The 20,700-nt window shown below is 39.6% G+C and overlaps 1 protein-coding gene across 3 annotated transcripts in view; it reads left to right on the forward strand.

Annotated features, from left to right (window-relative positions):
- Positions 1-20,700, forward strand: part of SUCO (SUN domain containing ossification factor) — a 210,093-nt gene that overhangs the window by 171,149 nt on the left and 18,244 nt on the right. For all 3 annotated transcript variants that reach the window (XM_087962483.1, XM_087962484.1, XM_026681814.2), the window contains exons 16-19: positions 13,826-13,900; positions 15,821-15,905; positions 17,700-18,836; positions 20,048-20,135. In XM_087962483.1, coding sequence (XP_087818609.1) covers positions 13,826-13,900; positions 15,821-15,905; positions 17,700-18,836; positions 20,048-20,135 — 1,385 coding nt within the window. The remainder of the gene's footprint in view (positions 1-13,825; positions 13,901-15,820; positions 15,906-17,699; positions 18,837-20,047; positions 20,136-20,700) is intronic.

A 20,700-nucleotide genomic window follows, 5' to 3' on the forward strand; every position in this document is an offset into this window, starting at 1 on the left:
GCATAGCATAGGATAGAAACCTAAGCAAGAATGTACACCCCCCCCAGCTTATACAGTTCTGGTTTATAACACCTCCAGCTCACTTCCCATAACCATTCCCCCCTCCTCCCCCCGTTACTTATGACAGCCGAAAGATGCAAAGCAAAGGGAGAAAAAACTTGAAGGAAAAATCTTGAAGGCTGACATTCAGCTCCTAGAAAAGAGACGTTAGTCCTAAAAAAGATAAAAATAGAAGGTAATAGAAAATATACATGTAACAGCAACATACTAATTTTTAGGGTTTATCAGGATATTTAATACGAAATGCCTTGATAAGTGTGGGAGCTCTAGCATCCTTCTCATTCACCCACTCAGCCTGGGAAGGAGGAAAATGTTTCCAAGCAACCAAATACTGGAGTCGACCCCTTCGTTTTCGAGAATCCAAAATTTCTTTAACTTCAAAATGTTGTTCACCTTCAATTAGCAGTGGTACAGGGGGATCAACCTGAGTTGGTCTCAAGTCAGAGGTATATTCAGGTTTTAACAAACTAACATGGAAAACAGGGTGGATCCGTCGGAGAGTTTTTGGTAATTTCAGTTGGACTGCCACAGGGTTTACAATTCGATCAATTGAGAAAGGTCCAACATACTTAGGTCCAAGCTTCTTTGACTTTTGTGTAGTCTGCAAATATCTGGTGGATAAAAAGACCTTGTCACCCACTTGATATGGTTTTTGTGGAGTTCTCTTTTTATCTGCAAATTTTTTATGAGCTTGATGAGCATCATCTAATGATTTACGGGTAACCGGCCAGGTAAGCTGGAGCTGTGTTATCCATTCATCTAATGACTGAATGTTAGGTTTCTCCCGTGGAAGCTCGGTTATAGGTACAAAGTCTTGTCCCGAAGCTACTTTAAATGGAGTAAACCCAGTACTACTATGAACCGAATTATTATATGCCACCTCAGCGAATGGCAATAAGTCAGCCCAATTATCTTGCTGATAATTTATATAACATCGAAGATATTGTTCCAATACCGAGTTAGTTCTCTCACAAGCCCCATTGGTTTGTGGGTGGTGGGCAGAGCTTAAGCCCTGGGCGGAGCCCAATAACTTCAGGAACTCCTTCCAAAAGTTTGAGGTAAACTGGACACCCCTGTCTGAGATTATGCGTTCAGGAACTCCATGTAACCTGTAGATATGTAAAATAAACAGTTTAGCCAACGTTTTCGCAGATGGGATTTTCGGACAAGGTATGAAATGTACCTGTTTGGAAAACAAATCGGTTACTACCCAAATAACTGTATTCCCCCCACTTTCAGGTAATTCCACTATAAAATCCATAGAGATTTCCTTCTGTGGAGCTGTTGGTCTAGTCACATTTTGTAGTAAGCCTGCTGGTTTACCAGGAGGCCGTTTGGCTGAGGCACAAATAGGACAACTAGCTACATAAGTCTCAATGTCCTTTTTCAAGGTAGGCCACCAAAATTGCCTTTTAACCAAGTGTAAGGTTTTCATGAATCCAAAATGACCAGTGGCTTTAGAGTCATGACCTTGCTGTAATATTTGGTTTCTCAGCTTTGCTGGCACATATAATTTGGCCCCTACCCATGCCAATCCATCTCTAACCATACAGTTATTTGAGTGAGCAAGGAACCAATCATCAAGTTTTAGAGCATCTCTTAACTGTGCAGTCAAATGATTTGATAAATCAACTTCCTTCTTTTTCTGGGCTCTGATAACCACTGGAGCTGCCAACTGTTTGGTTGGGACAATAGGCCATACCATCGGCTTGGATTACAAAAGGAGCGTCTATGTCCGGGTGCTTGAGTACTGGTTCAGCAGCAAACAATCGTTTCAGCTTCTCTTTTTTTTTTTTCCAACAAATTTTATTAGTTTTACAAAAACAATACACAAACAATCAAGGCATAATAACATACAAAATCTTTTCTAAGAAAACCAATAGAACGTACAAAATAGTTCCAAATTGTAGTATAGATATTTACGTTATCTGTTCAACTTCGTATCTTATCCCAACTTCTCCTTTTCATTCTATTATCCGAATTATATTTCTTGCTAATTAAAGTTTTATTGCCTTTCATAAACAATACACAAACATACAAAACATAAAACATAAAAAACAAACAAACATAAAACATCTTTTCTGAAGGCTGTTTGATCCCGGGTTAAAACTCTTTGCACAGACACAAGTTCAAAAATCATATTCACTTTATATATCATTCCATATCTTATTACCATTTTCAATTTTCTATATAGCTTCTTCCCTCTTTTATCTTTCTTAATTTTGTTTTATTTATCTTATCTCAATTCAGTTCATAATACTTATCATTCTTTGTCTGTTCTATTTCCATTTATCCATTCATCTTTTCTCTTTTAATATACTTCTCCTGTACACTGATTGGAGTGACACCTTTGGCTCATTCCCCTAGCTTAAAATTACTTAATATAACACTTAATTTATATTGGGATTCTGTTTAGTACATTCTAAAGTTACACAATAAATTTTATGAAAAGGGTAAACACATAACAATAACTAAATAAAATCATATATAACCACTATCCATATCATTAAAAATCTAATCATATACATTGATACTCATTTATATCTTAAGCATTTTACTCTAAATACACATATAAAAACACAATCTTATGTACCTTCCAGAATCCCTTTTTTCAATTAGATTTACCCATTGTCTCTAAATAAGCTTTGTTTCTTTAAGTCTTGCTTCCCACCATTAAGGCTTCTCATCCCCTCCTTTCTCTCTTGCTTATTCTTCTCCTTGCCCTTTTTACCCCTTTGTCTCTCCTCCTCTCTTTTCTTAGTCCCTTTCTGTTGTTTTCTAACCTTGTATCCACCTTTCATCTCCTTTTTCTCTTTTTTGGTTGTTTTTTCAAACCTTAAAATCCCCTTTTTCTTTTCCTCTTTCTCCTCCTCCCCACAAAGAACCCATTGTTCATCAAAGATGGCTTCTTCTTCTTCTTTGTCCCAGTCGTCCTGCTGCGTAGTCAACTTTTCATAAGTGCATACCGCCATTTCTAGAAATTGAAATAAAGTGCCCAAAGTATCTTCTTTTTTATATTTTTTATATTCAATTTTTAGATCATCCACAAGCGATGCCATCGTGAAGAGAAAAACTTTTCCAAAACAACCACCCAAGTATTTTTAATCAAGAATAATTGCAAAAAATTCCAAAGTTACCAAAGTTCTTTCTTCTCTTTCTCTTTCTGGGGTTACTGTTTAATCAAAGAGATCCAATTACAATATATCTTTCTTTAATGTTCTAGGCAATCTCCTCCTTTTTCAACTTCTGCTCCAATTTTTTTTCCTCTCCCTTCCCACTTACAACAACAATTTTCTTTTAAGTATTCAGAAATCCATACCTCCAATAAGGGTTTTCCGATTTCTTAAGTTATTAAATCCAATGTCCAGGAATCCTTTGTCCCTTGGCTTTAACTTTCAAAATAATTTACCTTCAGTGTCCAAATAAATTTTCCAAATCTTTGTCTGCTGTTTCTATGGGGTGGGAGAGTGAAGAAAAAAAAGTTTTTTTCCCCTTGACAGCTTTCTCCGCCGCTTTCCGATCTTCTTAGGGATACAATGTATCTTCCAAGAATTCAAACGTTTCAATTTCCAGGGTGTTTAAAGATGTTGATTGACCCGGCTCAGCCAGCACTTTCACTTTCCCTGCTTCCTCCAGCACAATCTTACCCGGCTGCAGGCTTCTTCGTGGCAGCCATTACTGACCGCCGCTCCACCACCTCGGGAAAAAGGGGTTTTTCCGGGCAAGGAGGGGGTCTGCGACACCCCCAACCCCCTGTCCGGATCCCCTCTCTCTTCGGCTGCATCTACAGGGCAGCCATATCCCCCTGACCCATTTGGATCGGGGGCAACTTAGCGGCAAGCGCAGCAGGAATCGCGGACAGTCGCGAATTCCTGCTGCCACCGAAGCCACGCGAAACCGGAAGCCCGTTTCAGCTTCTCAAAAGCGGCTTGACATTCCATGGACGACTCCAGGGGTTTACTAGGCTTCGGTTTCACCTCCCCTTTGGTTTTTAGGAGATTTGTGATCGGCATTGCAATCTTCGCAAAAGCAGGGATAAATTGATGGTAAAAATTAGCGAATCCCAAAAAACTTTGAAGTTGTTTCCTGGTGCGGGGAGGGGCCCATTCCAAAATGGCCTTCCTCAGATCCATTTCTATGCCATCATGTGAGATGCGATAACCTAAATAGTCAATTTTTTCCTAGTGGAATTCACACTTGGACAACTTTGCATACAGCTCAGCAGCTCGAAGTTTTTCCAAAACTGATTGCACTAGTTTCACATGTTCATCACGAGTCTCCGTGTAGATAAGAATATCATCAAGATAAACCAACACCCCTTTGTATAGATGTTCATGCAACACCTGATTGATCATTTGCATGAATACTGCAGGGGCCCCCTGTAGGCCAAATGGAAAAACGTTGAATTGGAAACAACCCATTGGGCAGTTAAAAGCAGTTTTCCATTCATCCCCTTCCTTAATTTGAACCCAGTAGTATGCTTCTCTCAAGTCGAGTTTTGTAAAAAAAAATTCCCTTTGGCCAAGTGGGCCAACATATCCTTCATCAAGGGGAGGGGGCACACGTTCTCCACTGAAATAGCGTTCAGGTTTCTATAGTCAACACATAAACAAAGGGAGCCATTTTTTTTTTTACGGAACAATACTGGGGCTGCTACCCGGGGTCTAGCGGGTTGGATGAAACCACGTTTCAAATTCTTATCGATAAATGACCGCAGCTCTTCTAGCTCCCACGGTGTCATTGAGTACAGTTTTGGTTTTGGGAGTTTTACCCTGGGTAGAATTTCAATAGTGCAATCTGTTGAACGATGGGGGGGAAGCTCATCCGTAGCCTTTTCACTGAATACCTCCTTTAAGTCCCAATATTCCTCCGGAATTTTCTCCTCCCCCTTCAGGTTCTTGGTGCCAGTGGAGGCCAGTTCAGTGGGATTCTTTTTTAAAAAAACAAAAAAAAAATTTATTGGTTTTTAAAACAAACATAAACAAACAAAACATAAAAACATCAAATCATCTTACATATATGTACATACAGTGTGCCGGTTGGTTTACAAATTGTTTTGTGCTTCCATTTCATAGTCTTCAATTATAATTACATTGTATATAATCTCGTATTTTCAATCAATATATTAAATACATTAATGTCATTATTAATCATTTGACTATACTTTTATTCATTCATGTTTTCCAAAATGATCATATTTTACTTAATTTGTTTTATGACAATTCGTATTATCATCCCAGATCTATCCTAGAATCATTTTGTAGATATAATAAGAAAAGAATACATCTTTATATATTTATTATTTTCTAAAAGTCTACATATTTCATTACTATATTTTATTGTCTAACCATTGATAGAATAGATCCCAAATTTTATCAAATTGTTTATCATCTTGTTCTCTAATTTCAAATGTCAATCTACTCATTTCAGCACATTCCAATATTTTCTTAAAGATTTCCTCCTGTGATGGTGTTTTCTCATTTTTCCAGTTTTTAGCAAATACAATCCTAGCCGCTGTTAACAAATTTACGATCAAGTATTTCAAGTCTTTACTATATATCTCAGGTAAAATTCCCAATAAAAATATTTCTGGTTTCAAATCTATATGATTTTTGGTCATTTTTTCCAACCATGTGTGGATTTTAGACCAGTATTTTTTAGCATCCGCACAAGTCCACCACATATGGTAATATGAGCCAGGTATCTGATGACATTTTCAACATTTTTCGGATTTATTCTTGAACATTCTTGCTATTCTTGTCGGGGGAAAGTGCTGCCTGTAAAACATCTTATACAAATTTTCTTTATATGCTGTTGACATTGTCATTTTATAATTTTGAGACCACAATTTTTGCCATTTCTCTAGATCAATCCCATATCCAAAATTCTTCCCCCAAGCAATCATAGTTTCTTTAACTTGTTCTTCTAGTTTAATTTCTAATAAATATCCATACAATTTTTTAATCACCTTTTCATCAGTACTGTCAAAATCTTATCTAGGTCAGTCAGTTTATCATAGAAACCTTCTGTTTTAGAATCTTTATCATACCTTGAATGTATTTGCGCATATGAGAACCAATTCATCTTTATACCTTGTTCCTCTAGTTTTTGTATAGATTTGAGTTCACCCTTTTCATTCAATATTTCACCATATCTAACTGTTTGTTCCTTTTTGTATATTATAGGATAAGAAAATGCTTCAATAGTCAATAGCCAGACTGGAATTTTCAAATAACATTGTCTTTTAATCTTCTCCCAATTTAACCACAGAGACTCTCGTATATAATGTCTTCTAAAATACCCGTGTTTTAGTTCCATTATACCATAAAAAAGCATGCCACCCCAACAGGTCATGTCCTTCTAGTGTCAACAATCTAGTATTTCTTAATGTTATCCATTCCTTAACCCACATCAGATTTGTAGCTTGGTAATACAACTCCCAATTAGGCAAACCAAATCCTCCTCTAATTCTAGCATCTTGCAAAAGTTTTAACTTTATTCTCGCTTTCTTACCTTGCCATATATATTTCAACACAATTTTATTTAAATCTTCAAAGTAATCTTTTCCAAGCCTAATTGGAATTGTTTGAAACAAATATAAAATTCTGGGTAATATATTCATCTTGATTGTTGATATTCTCCCTATTAATGACAGTTGTAAATTTTCCCATTTCACCAAATCTAGCGCTATCTGCTGTTTAAGTTTGATATAATTATTCTCTTTTAGTGTACTGCATCTTGCTGTCAAGTAAATATCCCCAAGTACTTGATCTTATTTGTGACCTGAATTTTCAATAGGTCTGCCAATTCTTCCTTTTGTCTTGATAGCATATTCTTTGTCAAGATCTTTGTCTTATCTTTATTTATTTTCAAACCAGCCACCTTTCCATATGTCTCTATCTTTTCTATCAATTTTGATGCTGTTTCTAGTGGGTCTTTTAAGATAAAAACCAGATCATCTGCAAATTCTTGCAACTTAAATTCTTCCTTTTTGATTTTCATTCCTTTTATATTCTTTTCATCTCTAATATTTCTGTTTAGCACTTCCAAAGTTAACACAAACAACAGAGGTGATCGTGGGCACCCTTGCCTTGTTCCTTTTCTTATATCAATAGATTCCGTCAGTTCTCCCTCTATCATTACCTTTGCTGTCTGCTTATGATATATAGCTTCTATTGCTTGAATAAATTTTCTAGCAAAGCCCATCTGTTCCAGCAGTAATAACATGAATCGCCAATTCACATTATCAAATGCCTTCTGTGCATCTAGAAATATCAAAGCCATTTGTTTTTTGGGATGTGCCTCGTAGTATTCCAAAGCATCCAAGATTATTCTCATATTGTCTTTGATTTGTCTCTTTGGCAGAAATCCATTTTGGTCAGGATGGATAAAATTATTTAAATATTTTTTAAGTCTTTCTGCCAATATTGAAGAAAAGATTTTATAATCTGCGTTTAGTAGGGAGATAGGTCTATAGTTCTTGATTTGTAATGGATCGGTCTCCTCTTTTGGAACAAGTGTGATATAAGCTTCTGACCATGATTTAGGTATCCTCTTCTTTAACATAACTTCATTCATAACTTCTAGCAATGGAAAATTCAATGATTCTTGTAATGTTTTGTAAAATTCTGCCTGAAGTCCATCTGGGCCTGGTGCCTTTCCATTATTTTGCTTCTTGAGTGCTTCAGTTAACTCCATCATCGTTATATTGCTTTCTAACATTGTTTCAATCTCTTTAGGTATCTGGGGTAAATTAGCATTCTGTAAATACTGTTTAACTCTTTCCTCATCAATATTCTCTTGTGTGTATAGTTTCCCATAATAATCTTGAATAATTTCCTTCTTCTCTTTACTACCATAGCAAACTTGGTCTTGGTCATCTATTAATTGCAATATTTTCCTTGATTCTTTCTCCTTTCTCAATTTATATGCTAACCATCTACCTGGTTTATTTGCATCTTCAAAATAGTTCTGTTTGGCACCTCTAATTTTTTGTGCTAATTCTTCTTTTTCTATTAGACCCATTTTATGTTTGGTTATATCCATTTTTAACTTAATGTCCTTTCTCTGTGGCATTTTCTGTAGCTCTTTTTCAAGTCCTTTATACTCATCTTCTAATGCCTTAGAGGTTAATCTTTTCATGGTATTTCTTTTCCTTGTATAGTCTATTATCAAGCCTCTGGCATATGCCTTCATTGTATCGCATACATTCTGGATTGATGTATCTTCTTTTTTGTTTTCTCCTAAGAAAAAGGTCAATTCTTTCTCCATCCACTGTGTGAAGTCTTTTCCCTTTAAAATAGTATTATTTAACGTCCATCTAGATCTTCTTCTTTGTCCTTTCCATTTAATTGTCATTGGATTGTGATCTGCCCAAGTACTTGTTTCAATATTTATTTCTTGAATATTAGTTAACAGTTCTGTTGATATCCATATCATATCTATTCTGGACCATGATAAGTGTCTATTTGAGTCGAAGGTGTATTGTGTAGTTTTAGCATTTCTTTCTCTCCATGTATCTTTTATTTCATCTACCATTTTAAAAAAAGATTTAGGGAGAGTCTTTCTATTTTGCTTTATTGTTTTCTGTGTTGTGTAGTCCAGTTTATTGTCTACAATTCCATTAAAATCTCCCATCATACCTATATTAACATAGTCCAGTTCAACTATTTTCATATGTAATTTTTTATAGAATTCTTGATTGTCATTCGGGGCATAGATTGCAATCAGGAGTGTTTTCTTATTATTGTCCATTATTTCCACCATTAATATTCTTCCGTTGTCATCAGTATAAATCAATTTCGCTGAGATGGTCTCTTTAATATATAAAACCACTCCTCTTTTCTTACATTGTGTCAAGGAAGTGAATATTTTCCCTAATTTTGGCTGTATCAACAATTATTCATATTGTTTTTTAATATGTACTTCTTGTAGGCAGATTATATCAAATTTTAATTTATCTAATTTAGATTTTCCTTCTTTTAACGGCTGAGTTAAGTCCATTTATATTAATTGTAATCAATTTTTTCTCTTCCATAGTTATATTTGGGAATTAGGTTTAACAGCTCTCGTGGATCTTGGTTCATGTTGTTCTTTGGCTTCCTCCTTTCCACCTACTGCACCTTCTTCTTTTTCGGTCGTCATTTGGGAGTCCTTTTGGAATTCAATTAGTGAAATTTCTTTTTCTGCCTCTTCCTCCCCTCTTACAATTTAACCCGGTCAGCCAAAACTTTCACTTTTTATCTTCCTCCTGCACATTCTTTTCCGGTCGAGTTCTTCTTTGAGGTGGCCATTTCTGACCACCGCTGCAACCGCCTTCGGGAAAGGGAGTAATGGCCAGCTGAGGAGGAGAGATGCGGCTCTCCTCAACCCTGCTGGCGGTCTCCCCCCTCTTCACCACCTCTATGGGGTGGCTTAGCCCTGAAACCAGCCGGCTCGGGGCGCTCCAGCGGCGAGCCCAGACAGAAACTGCGCACAATCACGGATTTCTGTCTGTCGCCGAAGCCCTTCAAACCGGAAGACGAGATAGAGGAAATTTTGTAGCCAAAACAAAACAAAACACTTTCTCTTGGGAACCAAGGACAATGTCATACCTGATTGGAAGAAGGCGGAATGATGCTACCCAGTTGTTGGATTGCAAGGTGATTGAATCATGTGACTGATTGTTTTGAGAAAGTAGAAAATCTTACTTTTAATAAGGTGAAAACCACAGGAGATTTCAGAGCCAGTGTTGTGCCAATATGATATTTCCAATAAAAGTATTCTTTGAGGAATTCAATTGCCTCAGAGTCTTTCTTGCAATGGATTTATTACTTGGAACCCTGACACCTGGGGTAGATTGGGTCTCAAGACCCCAGAGAGCTGCTCCGGTTGGAGTAGAAAATTAGGAGAGTAGGTTTAATGTCAGGATTCCAAGTAATACACCTATAGCAAACAGAACTCCGAGGCAGGATGATTCCTCAAAGAACAGTTTTATTTGGTACAAAATGCCACTATCTCTATTCCCCCCTCCCTATCCCAAAATAGCCTTGGTCAGGTCAGCTTCAGGGTTGACAGATGTTGAAGAGTATTGGGCTAAGACAATCTTGAGGAACCCTATTGTATGCTCCCCTCCATGTAGATCTGGTTTCATTGAGATTATACATTGAGTGTGGTTGGTCATCCAGTTAGAAATTCATCTGGTGGTGATGCTGTCTAGCCCATATTGTTCTATCTTGCCAAGAAGAAGGTTGTGGTATTCTTTATTAAATGCTGTACTGAAGTCAATGTCATAGCATTTCCCTGATCCACTAATTTAGTCACTTTGTCAAAGAAGGCAATAAAGGTTGCATGGCATGATTTGTTTTTAACAACCCATTTGGGTTCTACTCATTGCTTTGTTCGTTTCTATGTGCTTGCAAATCTGCTGCTTCATTATCCGTTCCAGGATTTTCCCAGCTATTAATGTCAGGCTGATTGGTCTACAGCAGGGGTGGGCAAACTACGGCCCGCGGGCCACATCCGGCCCGTTGGTCTGTCCAATGCAGCCCGCCCCTGAAAAAAAATCGCTGCCATTGGTCTGTCCAATCCGGCCCGCCCCTGAAAAAAAATCGCTGGGCGTGGTGTATTGCCCTGTGCCGCGTGGCCCCCAAAGCTGCAAAACAGTGTGGAGCGATCTAGGGGTAGGAAAGAAAAGAAATTTGCAAAGGCCTCGGCTGGGAGTTCGAAATCACCTTCGAGTGCGACTCTCCGAAGGTGAGTCCCCGCCGATCCCCCTTTTTTCCCGGGCTTCCAGGCTTAAACTTTGCAAAGGCAAAGCTTGCAGGCTGGAGCGTCTTCCCGCCGAGGAGCGGAAGGGTTCCACCCGGCGGGCGGGCGGGCTGCTTGGAGCCACCTAAAGCTAGGCCGCTGCTGGTGGAGCCTTGTCCTGCCATGGTGCCCCGTTTCCGGCTCGGCGGTCCTGCTCGGGCGGCACCGAGCAACTTCCCAGCAACTTTCCGCTTTGTTTTAACTCGCTGGGCGCTCGCACCTGGCCCCGAGCCATGCGGCGGAGGGGAAGCCCGGCGGGCGGGCGGGCTGCTTGGAGGAGCGCGACCGGCGGCGCTCCGGGCTTCCCCTCCGCCCGTGCGGCTCAGGGCGAGGCATGAGCGCCCGCGAGTTAAAACGAAGCGAAAGTTGCTGGGAAGTTGCTCGATTTCGGGCTTCAGGCTTAAACTTTGCAAAGGCAAAGTTTGCAGGCTGGAGCGTCTTCCACGCCGAGGAGCGGGAAGGGTTCCGCCCGGCGGGCGGGACGGGCTGCTTGGAGCGGGCTGCCGTGCGGCTCGGGGCGAGGCGCGAGCGCCCGCAAGTTAAAACGAAGCTGAAAGTTGCTGGGAAGTTGCTCGGGTTTCCGGGGCTTCCAGGGCTTTGCAAAGGCAAAGTTTGCAGGCTGGAGCGTCTTCCCGCCGACGAGCGGGAAGGGTTCCGCCGGCGGGCGGGCGGGCTGCTTAAACTTTGCTCAGGCGGCACTTTAAAAGCCTGCTCCCAGCACCCGAGCAACTTTTCAGCAACTTTTAACTGCTGGCGCCGTGCCTCGCCCCAAGCCGCACGGCAGCCCGCTCCAAGCAGCCCGTCCCGCCGCCGGGGAACCTTCCGCTCCTTGGCGGGAAGACGCTCCCGCCTGCAAACTTTGCCTTTGCAAGCCCTGAAGCCCGGAAACCCAAGCAACTTCCCAGCAACTTTCAGCTTCCTTTTAACTCGCGGGCGCCGCGCCTGGCCCCAAGCCGCGCGGCGGAGGGAAGCCCGGCGGGTGGACTGCTTGGAGGAGGCTCCGGGCTTCCCTCCGCCAGGCACGAGCGCCTGCGAGTTAAAAGGAAGCCGAAACTTGCTGGGAAGTTGCTTGCTTTCGGGCTTCCAGGCTTAAACTTTGCAAAGGCAAAGTTTGCAGGCTGGAGCGTCTTCCCGCCAAGGAGCAGGAAGGATTCCTCCCGGCGGGCGGGCGGGTTGCTTAAACTTTGCTCGGGCGGCACTTTAAAAGCCTGCTCCCAGCACCCGAGCAACTTCCCAGCAACTTTCGGCTTCCTTTTAACTCGCGGGTGCTCGCGCCTGGCCCCGAGCCGCGCGGTAGAGGGGAAGCCCGGTGGGCGGGCAGGCTGCTTAGAGCAGGCGACCCAGCGGTGCTCCGGCAGCAGCAACAGGCAGTTTCGCCCGGGCTCCGCTCAGGTGTCCGGCTGGGGCTGTCAGGAGTTGCTACCGCCGGCTCAGCTCCGTGCGGCTCCAGTCCCGCATTGCCTTGGGAAGGAAAAGGCAAAACCAGGAGCCGCTGAGCCTGAGCCTCCGGTGCCGCTGCTCCCGTTGCAAAGCACTGCCGCGGCTCTTCCTTTTTGCCTTTCCCTTCCCCGAGGCAACGCGGGACTGGAGCCGCGGAGCCGCGCTGGCGGTAGCAACTCCTGACTCAGGGGCCTCCGAGGGGAGGGGAAGGAGAAGAGGGGGAAGGGTGGGGGGCGATTCCCAAAAAATCTTGTGCTGACCCGGCCCATCTGTCAAATTTTAAAAGTCAATGCGGCCCCCGAGCCAAAAAGTTTGCCCACCCCTGGTCTACAGTTTCCTGGATCCATATTTTTCCCATTTTTAGATTGAAATCACATCTAGCTGGCAGTTCCGTTCCTTCATGCTCCAGGAGCTTTGAAAGATTTTGTTCAGTAGTTCCAAGAGCACATCTGCCAGCTTCCTCAGAACTATGGAATATAATCCATCTGATCCTGGTGATTTGAACTCATCTGGAGTTGATAAGTGTTCTCTTACCATTTTCTTGTCTATTTTGGCTTGCATTCTTATTCTGTGTTCTACTGTAGAGCTTTGGTTGAACTATTTTTTCTTTTTGTAAAGACAGATCCAAAGAATGAATTAAGCAGTTCTACTTTCTCCCTATAATTTGTCACCTCCCTGCCATCTTCACCTGTTAGTGGATCAACCATTTCGTTCACTTTTTTTATAGATCTGCATATATTATGCATATATATGGCACATATGGCCAATCTTTATTTAGCTAATTGAAGATAACAACTGACAGATCATGTTTAAATCATCAATATTTCCTAATTTTTCAGCTCAGTTAGTATTACTGGTTGAGAAAATGAAAAGTTGGGGGGAGTGAGAGAAGAAATCTTTCACTTTTTAATGACAAGTTTTCTCTAATCACATAATGGCAAACATATCCTCCCAACATTCATAATAATAAATTGCACTGGAGGAGGTTCAGCTCTTAATTACTTCATCTCCTATTCTATCTTTCGTTAAAATTAATGTGTAAAAAACCTAATTAAATGAACTGAAGAAGCTTCTTGGATGAGAAGCGAAACATCTTCAAAGAAAAACAAAGTTTAGTTGCCTCTTGAAAAAGTACCTTTGGGATGTCCTAATTAAATAGTTAATTCTTTATGCAGTTTTTTAAATAAAAATTTTCTCTCTTAAGTACTATAGAACGTGTATTTAGATTGTGTCAGGCAACAAGAATCCAGTACTTCAAACCAGCTTTCAGATTTTGAATGGGTTTCACTGTGGATTTCAGCATGGGCAACAGTAGAAAATGTTTCATTTTCTTAATTCTAATCAATAGTGGTGAATTATTCAGAAAATGAAGTGTTGTTTCACATAAAATGTTACATTCTTGATACCATCATTATTAATGACAATTTTCATTTGAATTTCATATAGATATAATTTACTGCTCAAAACTATATACCTAACAGAACAAATTTCCAACTTTAAAAATAAATAATGAGATGTGTGTCTGGCACTTTTCTAGATGCCATTTTAAATATGGTGAATATTGCTGCTAATATACTTGGAGCAAAAACTGAAGAGGATACTGCAGAACAAGGTAAGCATATATAATGTATATGCATATAATGTATATAATCAATTAGATGTAATTGATTTCTGGAATAAACTTTAAATGGCTTTTATTCTGTTTAGATTAATTTTCCCTCTGCTTTGCATAATAATAAAAACTCTGCAATTATTTGTTTTAAACATCTTGTTTTTCTTTCACAGGGTATACAGTAAATAAACAGCTTTAATTTAAAAAGTAATTTGAAGTAACCTAAAGCAATAAGTATAGTAAAAATATTAGGGAAACATTTAGCAATCAGTTAACAAACCAATAATTATTAAATAATTAACATCATCTCAAAAAGAGTGCAGCTATCCATGGACCAAAAACATTTTCAGAAAGAAAGTTTTTAATATACTGTATGTCAGTCCCAGTAGGTAGACCAAACCAGAAAATCAACTCCACAGGATGACCAGAACTACACTATAACAGAATCTTGAAAATCTGCTTGTGCTTTTAATATCCCAGTATTATTTGTCTGGGCCACTTCTGAATGTTATCTTGCTTCTCAAGTCGTAATGTTTCAGCCCCCTTTGCTTAGCTAACAATTGTTGCATATTTCAGTTAAGATCACATCACTCCCTTTCTACAGTCTCTCACATAAGATCTTGCCCTGTGAAATGAGCTTTCTTTGAAAGATGTCCATGGAATTGAGACTGTTGATGACTTTGCGGATCATCTGAACAACTGTCATCCCAACCTGAAAGTCAGTATGAAGTAGATGACCGGTTGCCCTTCCTGGATATACTGATCATATGAAGGAGTGATGGCTCCATTAAAAGAATGGTATATAGGAAGTCAACATGGTCTGGCTAGTATCTGAATTTCACAAGTTTTACATCAATTAAATATACATGTGCATTGGGACAGACACTACTTATAGGAGCACATTGAATTTGCACTGAGACTGTTTAAAAAAAGAACTGGAATTTTTAATCCAAACACTCTTCTCAAATCGTTATCCAAAGTGTTTTATTGACAGGCTCAATAAAATAAAAGAACCAAAGTTGACAGCTCCAACTGCCAGTAAAAAGAAGGTATTTATTGAGCTGTCCTTTAAGGGGGATTAATTAGCACACCTGACAACTCAATGTTTAAGCACCTTAATTGAAGCAACATTCAGTAAGACTGAGCTTCACATATTACATCAAACCCAGAGGCTACAGGTGTCCTAATTAAGGAAGCACAACCTATCAGTGCTAAAACTCATTGTGTTTACCAATTTGCTTGTAATTGTGGAGACAGTTACATCAGCAGAACTGATAGGTGTTTGGCTTTCAGAATAAAGGAGCATCTTCTGAAATGAGTCCAAACAGTCTTGAGTAATCCAACAACAGCAACAAATCCTGGTCATAAAATGCCTTCTTAGACCTTGCGAGACATTTACGGGTCACCAGGTGGATCAAAACTCTGTGTTTAAAGTTCTACTGTGCCATGGGAACTCTTGTTTCCTGCATTTTACTGAAGCGGTTGCCATTAACCATTTGAAGCTCCCCTTGTGCATACAGAAATGGCATTATATCAGTTTATGCCTCCCGTGGACATAAGGCTTGCCATTGGTTGCTTTCCTGCATACATTATAGGCTTAATTAATACTCTTGCTAGATCTTATGTTTGAGGATGATTTTAACCATGTAATTGTAATGTACGTGCTGATGAGTCAATACGAAATGCTTGCATCTACCTCTGTTTGTCTTTTGGCTGTATTGTTGAAATTATTAAAAGGGACTAATTGTTTTAGATTACTGATTATTTGTGTGCTATCTAGATTCTCAGTAGTGAAAGAATGTATAAATCTTACATCAATAAATATTGCAATTAAATAGTATACCAGTAAATTAAGAACATTTTTTTCTGTAATCATAACCCAGTTCAATGTAATTTCATATAATTAAATCTATTCAATAGGAAACAAGAATGTTTCTGAAAACACAACTGCCTCTTCCAGAGAAACACCCAAACTACCAGAGCCAACTACTGTTCCTTCTTTAGAGTAAGTAATGTGTGCTTTAACGAGCCGCAATGGCGCAGTGTTTAGAATGCAGTACTGCAGGCTACTTCTGCTGACAGCCAGCTGACAGCAATTTGGCAGTTCGAATCTCACCAGGCTCAAGGTTGACTCGGCCTTCCATCCTTCCAAGGTTGATAAAATGATCCAGATTGTTAGGGACAATAATCTGACTGTAAACTGCTTAGAGAGGGCTGTAAAGTAGTGTGAAGTCTAAATGCTAGTACTAGTGTTAGATAATTAGACTATTCTGAATGTGGTTTGGAAAATTAAAACTCTAAAGGAATATTAAACTTAGACCGTATGTCATGCCCCTGGTGGAGACTGACTCTGAGGAAGAGGAGGAACAGCCAACAGGGAGTGAGAGTGTGGCTCCAGAGGTGGTGGAGGAGGCTGGGGAAGGGCAGAGGCCGGCTGAGCAGTCAGAGGCCATCCCCTATCCATCCTAGGTCATCCCAGGCCCATCCCCTATCCCTAGGTCCATCCCAGGCCCATCCCCTATCCATCCTAGGTCACGCAGGGAGAAGAGGATCAGGGAAAAGCGAGGTCTACTCAAGAGGAGATTACTATGATCCTCCTCATGGCTTGCAGGTGGGAGCTATGTATATAAGTTTGCATCTGCGCAGTTAGAATTTGCAGGAGTCAATTTAGTGTTCACCTTGAAAGAGGTTTATCTTTTCTGGCATTCTTCCCATGGATTTTTCTCAGTTATTTTCCTGGAGTTTATGATTAGTTATCTTGGCTTGCTTCGGAACTCTCATCAATGTGGTTTGTTTTGGTTTTCTGTTTGCCTCATTATTTACTTTTGTGACTTTAAACTATGCCTAATAAAACAGTGAAGTTAAGTTGAAGGCCTTACTGGACTTTAATATATGTTTTGGGGTTTGGGTTAGTCATCACACTATTTGCTTATGCAACGAGGTTTTTTTTGTCATTCTGAAAATATAAAAGTTAGAAAAATGGAAATGGAGAATAGTTTTTTTGTTCCTTTTTTTCTTCTGAGGCATTCCTTCCACAAGTAAAAATGAAAAACTTAATTATGAAATATATTCTAGTATTTTCATTCTAATTCGTGTGTAAAATGGTTCAGATGTGAAAGCAGCTATGCTTAGAAATATATAAAAATAGCTCGATACCCATGCTTTGCTAAGAAACTATGTGGTCGGGCTTAGTTTTTGGGGAGGAAAATAAGGGGGAGGGATTCTGCCTCTGCCTACCAGCATCCATTGGTATTCATCTGGCTAGTGTCCTGTCAGTGTGAGAGAGTTGAGGGCTGTTTGGAAACTGAAACTGTATTTGCTGTGTGAGCAAGAAGGAGACAGCAAGGACCCTGTGCATGGCTTAGCTCAACTGTTCTGTACTAAAGCTGCTTGGTGCTCTGAAACTGAAACTCCTGTCCTCTGCTTGTGTTTTGCATTTGGAATAGAATTCTTTTCAGATGGGGAAGGGGAGTAGAACTCCTTAGCATCAGAGTGTGTTAATAATAATATATGAAATACTAATGCTCTGATGGTAATTTTAAAAAAAACTTTCTTAGTGAGCACCTACAGGTCAAGAGTGAGCACCTAGAAGTCAACATGCCAAATTTCAAGTTTGTAGGCTTTACAGTTCTGGAGATTTTGTGATGATGCATGAGTGGTATTTTGCTTTTATAAATAATTTTATATAAATAATAAATTCATGAACAAGTGAAAGAATATTAATTCCTGTAACCACCTTTTTTAATGGATGTACTGAAGTGCACATTTACTCTATTAATTTTTCAACCTGTGTTTGTAGACTTGTTTCTCCAGAAACACCAGCGACTGAAAGTGAGATGTTAGTTTTGGAAATAACAGGAGAGAGACCAATTGTTCAGCTTGTTCATGAATATGAAGAAGAAATCAGTCAGTCCACAGTGACCCTGCTGCCAAGTGATGAACAAGAAGAGGAAATGTCATGGTTTGAGCATGAAACACAGATCTATTGTTATGATCTGACTGCAGCCTGTTGCATTTCTCGTTTTTCAGAGTACATATTCAAGTGGTGTTCAGCAATAGTAGTTCTCCATTATCCATATAGTAGAACTGATACCATTTTGGAAAAACATAATTCTGTTGCTGTTTCACCGATACAACTAATTCCAACCAAATCATTGCATATTTTGGTGCATGAGCATTCTTCAGAAAAACCAGATACCTTAATTGTAGATGTATCTGAAATGGCAGTAGATGTTCTAAGCAGTGTGTTAAATGAGGCTACAGTTAATCAGACTGAAGGTACTTTTGAACTGGAGCCTAGTCATCCACAGACTGTATCACAATCCATCTTCTCAGATGTTAAAACAGGAACCAGATCACCATCTATAGTAGAGGTGTCCTCTGAGCCTACAATATATGAAAATGTATCTGAAAGTCCAGAGATCCTTTCCCAAGAGGAAATTCTGGCTGAAGAAAATAGACTTGTAATATCTATTACAGAGAAACCACCTTCACCCAGTATTATAACTGTATTCAGGGTGTTGAACACAGAAGAAAAAACCTCAATGGAAACTACTTCAAAGCCAACAGAAATTGTTCTACAATCCGAATGTACAGTAGCTATAGAAAGCTATGGTGTCGAAACAAAAGCTAGTTCTTCAGAAACCAAAAAGCAGGAGGTGTCACTTGTGAAGTTGCCATCTTTGGAAATAAAAGATGATGAGCAGACTATTGAGGAAACATTTATTGCAATTTCAGTTTCTGGTGGGTTGCCAAATACTGCCACAGACTTTTATGCTGAACTACAGAACTCCACAGATTTAGGTTACACAAATGGGAATCTTGTTCATGGATCAAATCAAAAAGAGTCTGTGTTTATGAGACTCAATAATCGCATTAAAGCCCTGGAAGTAAATATGTCTCTCAGTAGCCGCTACTTAGAAGAACTAAGTCAGAGGTATGTACAGCAATAAATTCTTACTGTCTGATTTTTAAAAAAATGAAATATATTCTCAGTGCTCAATTCAGAAATTGGGATCAGTATTTTGTCATTAAGTGTTGCAATATTAAAGCACAATGTCAGGTAACCATATTGCTAGGTAACAGAAATCCAGGCAGTCCTAGTTGCCATCATAATGTGAAACATGCAGTTGTTAAGGGGGAAGCAGAGAGAGTCCCAGGTTTAAGGAAAGCAGAAGTGCCATAGAGGGTGGAGAAGGCCTTGGGAGGCCCAATGCAGCTGCAAACATGTTGAGAAAGGAGGTGCTACAGAGTGTCCCAAGCTCACAAGAGCAGGAAATGGAGGGTGCGTTGTGTGAAAGTAAAAGGAACATCTTTCTAACATGGTACTTGTGGGAGCAAATGGGGGAAGAAAAGCACAGAAGCATGTATTGTGCAAGCAAGAGGAGAAAGAAGGTATAATATATATGTAAGCAAAGGAGGGAAGGAGGCTAGAGTGCATGTATGTATGTGTGAAGGAGGATAAAGTATGTACAAACGCAGAAAGGCTGTAGGAAAGAAGATTTACCCAAGTGAAGTGCAGCCTTTCCTACTGGCTTTCTCATTGACTTTTGCTTGTTAGAAACTAGCTGGAAAAGTCACTTTTCCAGCTGGTTGGATGCTGTAACCAATAAGTGCAAGCTGTTGCCAAGTGTATACATTTTTTTCACATGACTGTGAAAGTGCTGCAACAGCTGGAATTTTGAGGGCCTGCAGAGCAATTGAACAGTTGCTGAACAAATGGCCATTAAGTGAGGACTGTAATTATTAATGCATAGAGAAATATTTTTTTCTATAAAGTTTTGAATAAAAGAACAAGGAATTTCCATGATACTTGGGGAACTTAGTTTTTTTTAAAAAAACATTAAATGTGCATGATCATCTGAGGAATCAGGGAAGCATAATTTTATTCTGATGGCCAAAATGTCTTTTATGGATAATTGTAAAATCATCACGCAAAGCAACTTTAGGTACCATCCTCAAAATAATTTTAAAACAACAATCCTTTCCTTGGAAGGGAAGATGTGTGCTCATCAGTTGAGCAGTCTTACAATGTATTTTAAAAGGGTTGGAGTTTTGTTTTATTTTTCTAATTGTGCAGATATAATTTTGACTAAATGAAATTGGAAAGAGAAGAGAAATGATACCAAGATTTTATTTTACTTTTAGGTATCGAAAGCAAATGGAAGAAATGCAGAAAGCTTTTAATAAGACAATAATAAAACTTCAGAATACTTCATGTATAGCAGAACAGCAGGTGTGCACAAACCTATTTTTTATTAACTGTAACTTAACTGTAACTAATCTGTAACTATTATCTGTTTTGAAATTCAAGAACCAAGTTTATTTTACAAGTAGTTCCCGAATTATGATGGGAAATGGAGCTAGGTTTACCATCACTAAGCAATGCAATCATAAAGCATGATGTAATGTGACTGAATCGCTTAGCAGTGGCAATCCTGGCACTCTCGAGGTCCCTGGGATCTATAGCAGGCTTCTCAAATAAAAAGTGACAGTAATTTACTGAAGTGATTTGTGACCTTCTTCGCTGGCTTCCCCATTGACTTGCTTGTGGCAGGGAAACTCTGACAAATGGTGATCACATGACCACAGGGGATGCTGCAATAGCCAGAACTTTGAGGACTGATTATAAGTCAATGTTTTCAGCACTGCTGTAACTTTGAACAGTTGTCAACAAATGGATGACTAGCTGGATGGGTGGGTGGGTGGATGGATGTAGAAAAAATTGCTTACAGTTTTGTGAAGCAGAGAGATTGGAGGAGAAGGGATTGCAAGAGAGAAAGCAGGCATACAATGGAGAA

This window comes from Notechis scutatus, chromosome 3, assembly GCF_049901735.1.
Source record: "Notechis scutatus isolate UNSWTSFEM ecotype Mainland chromosome 3, rNotScu1.2, whole genome shotgun sequence".
Classification (NCBI taxonomy): Eukaryota; Metazoa; Chordata; class Lepidosauria; order Squamata; family Elapidae; genus Notechis; species Notechis scutatus.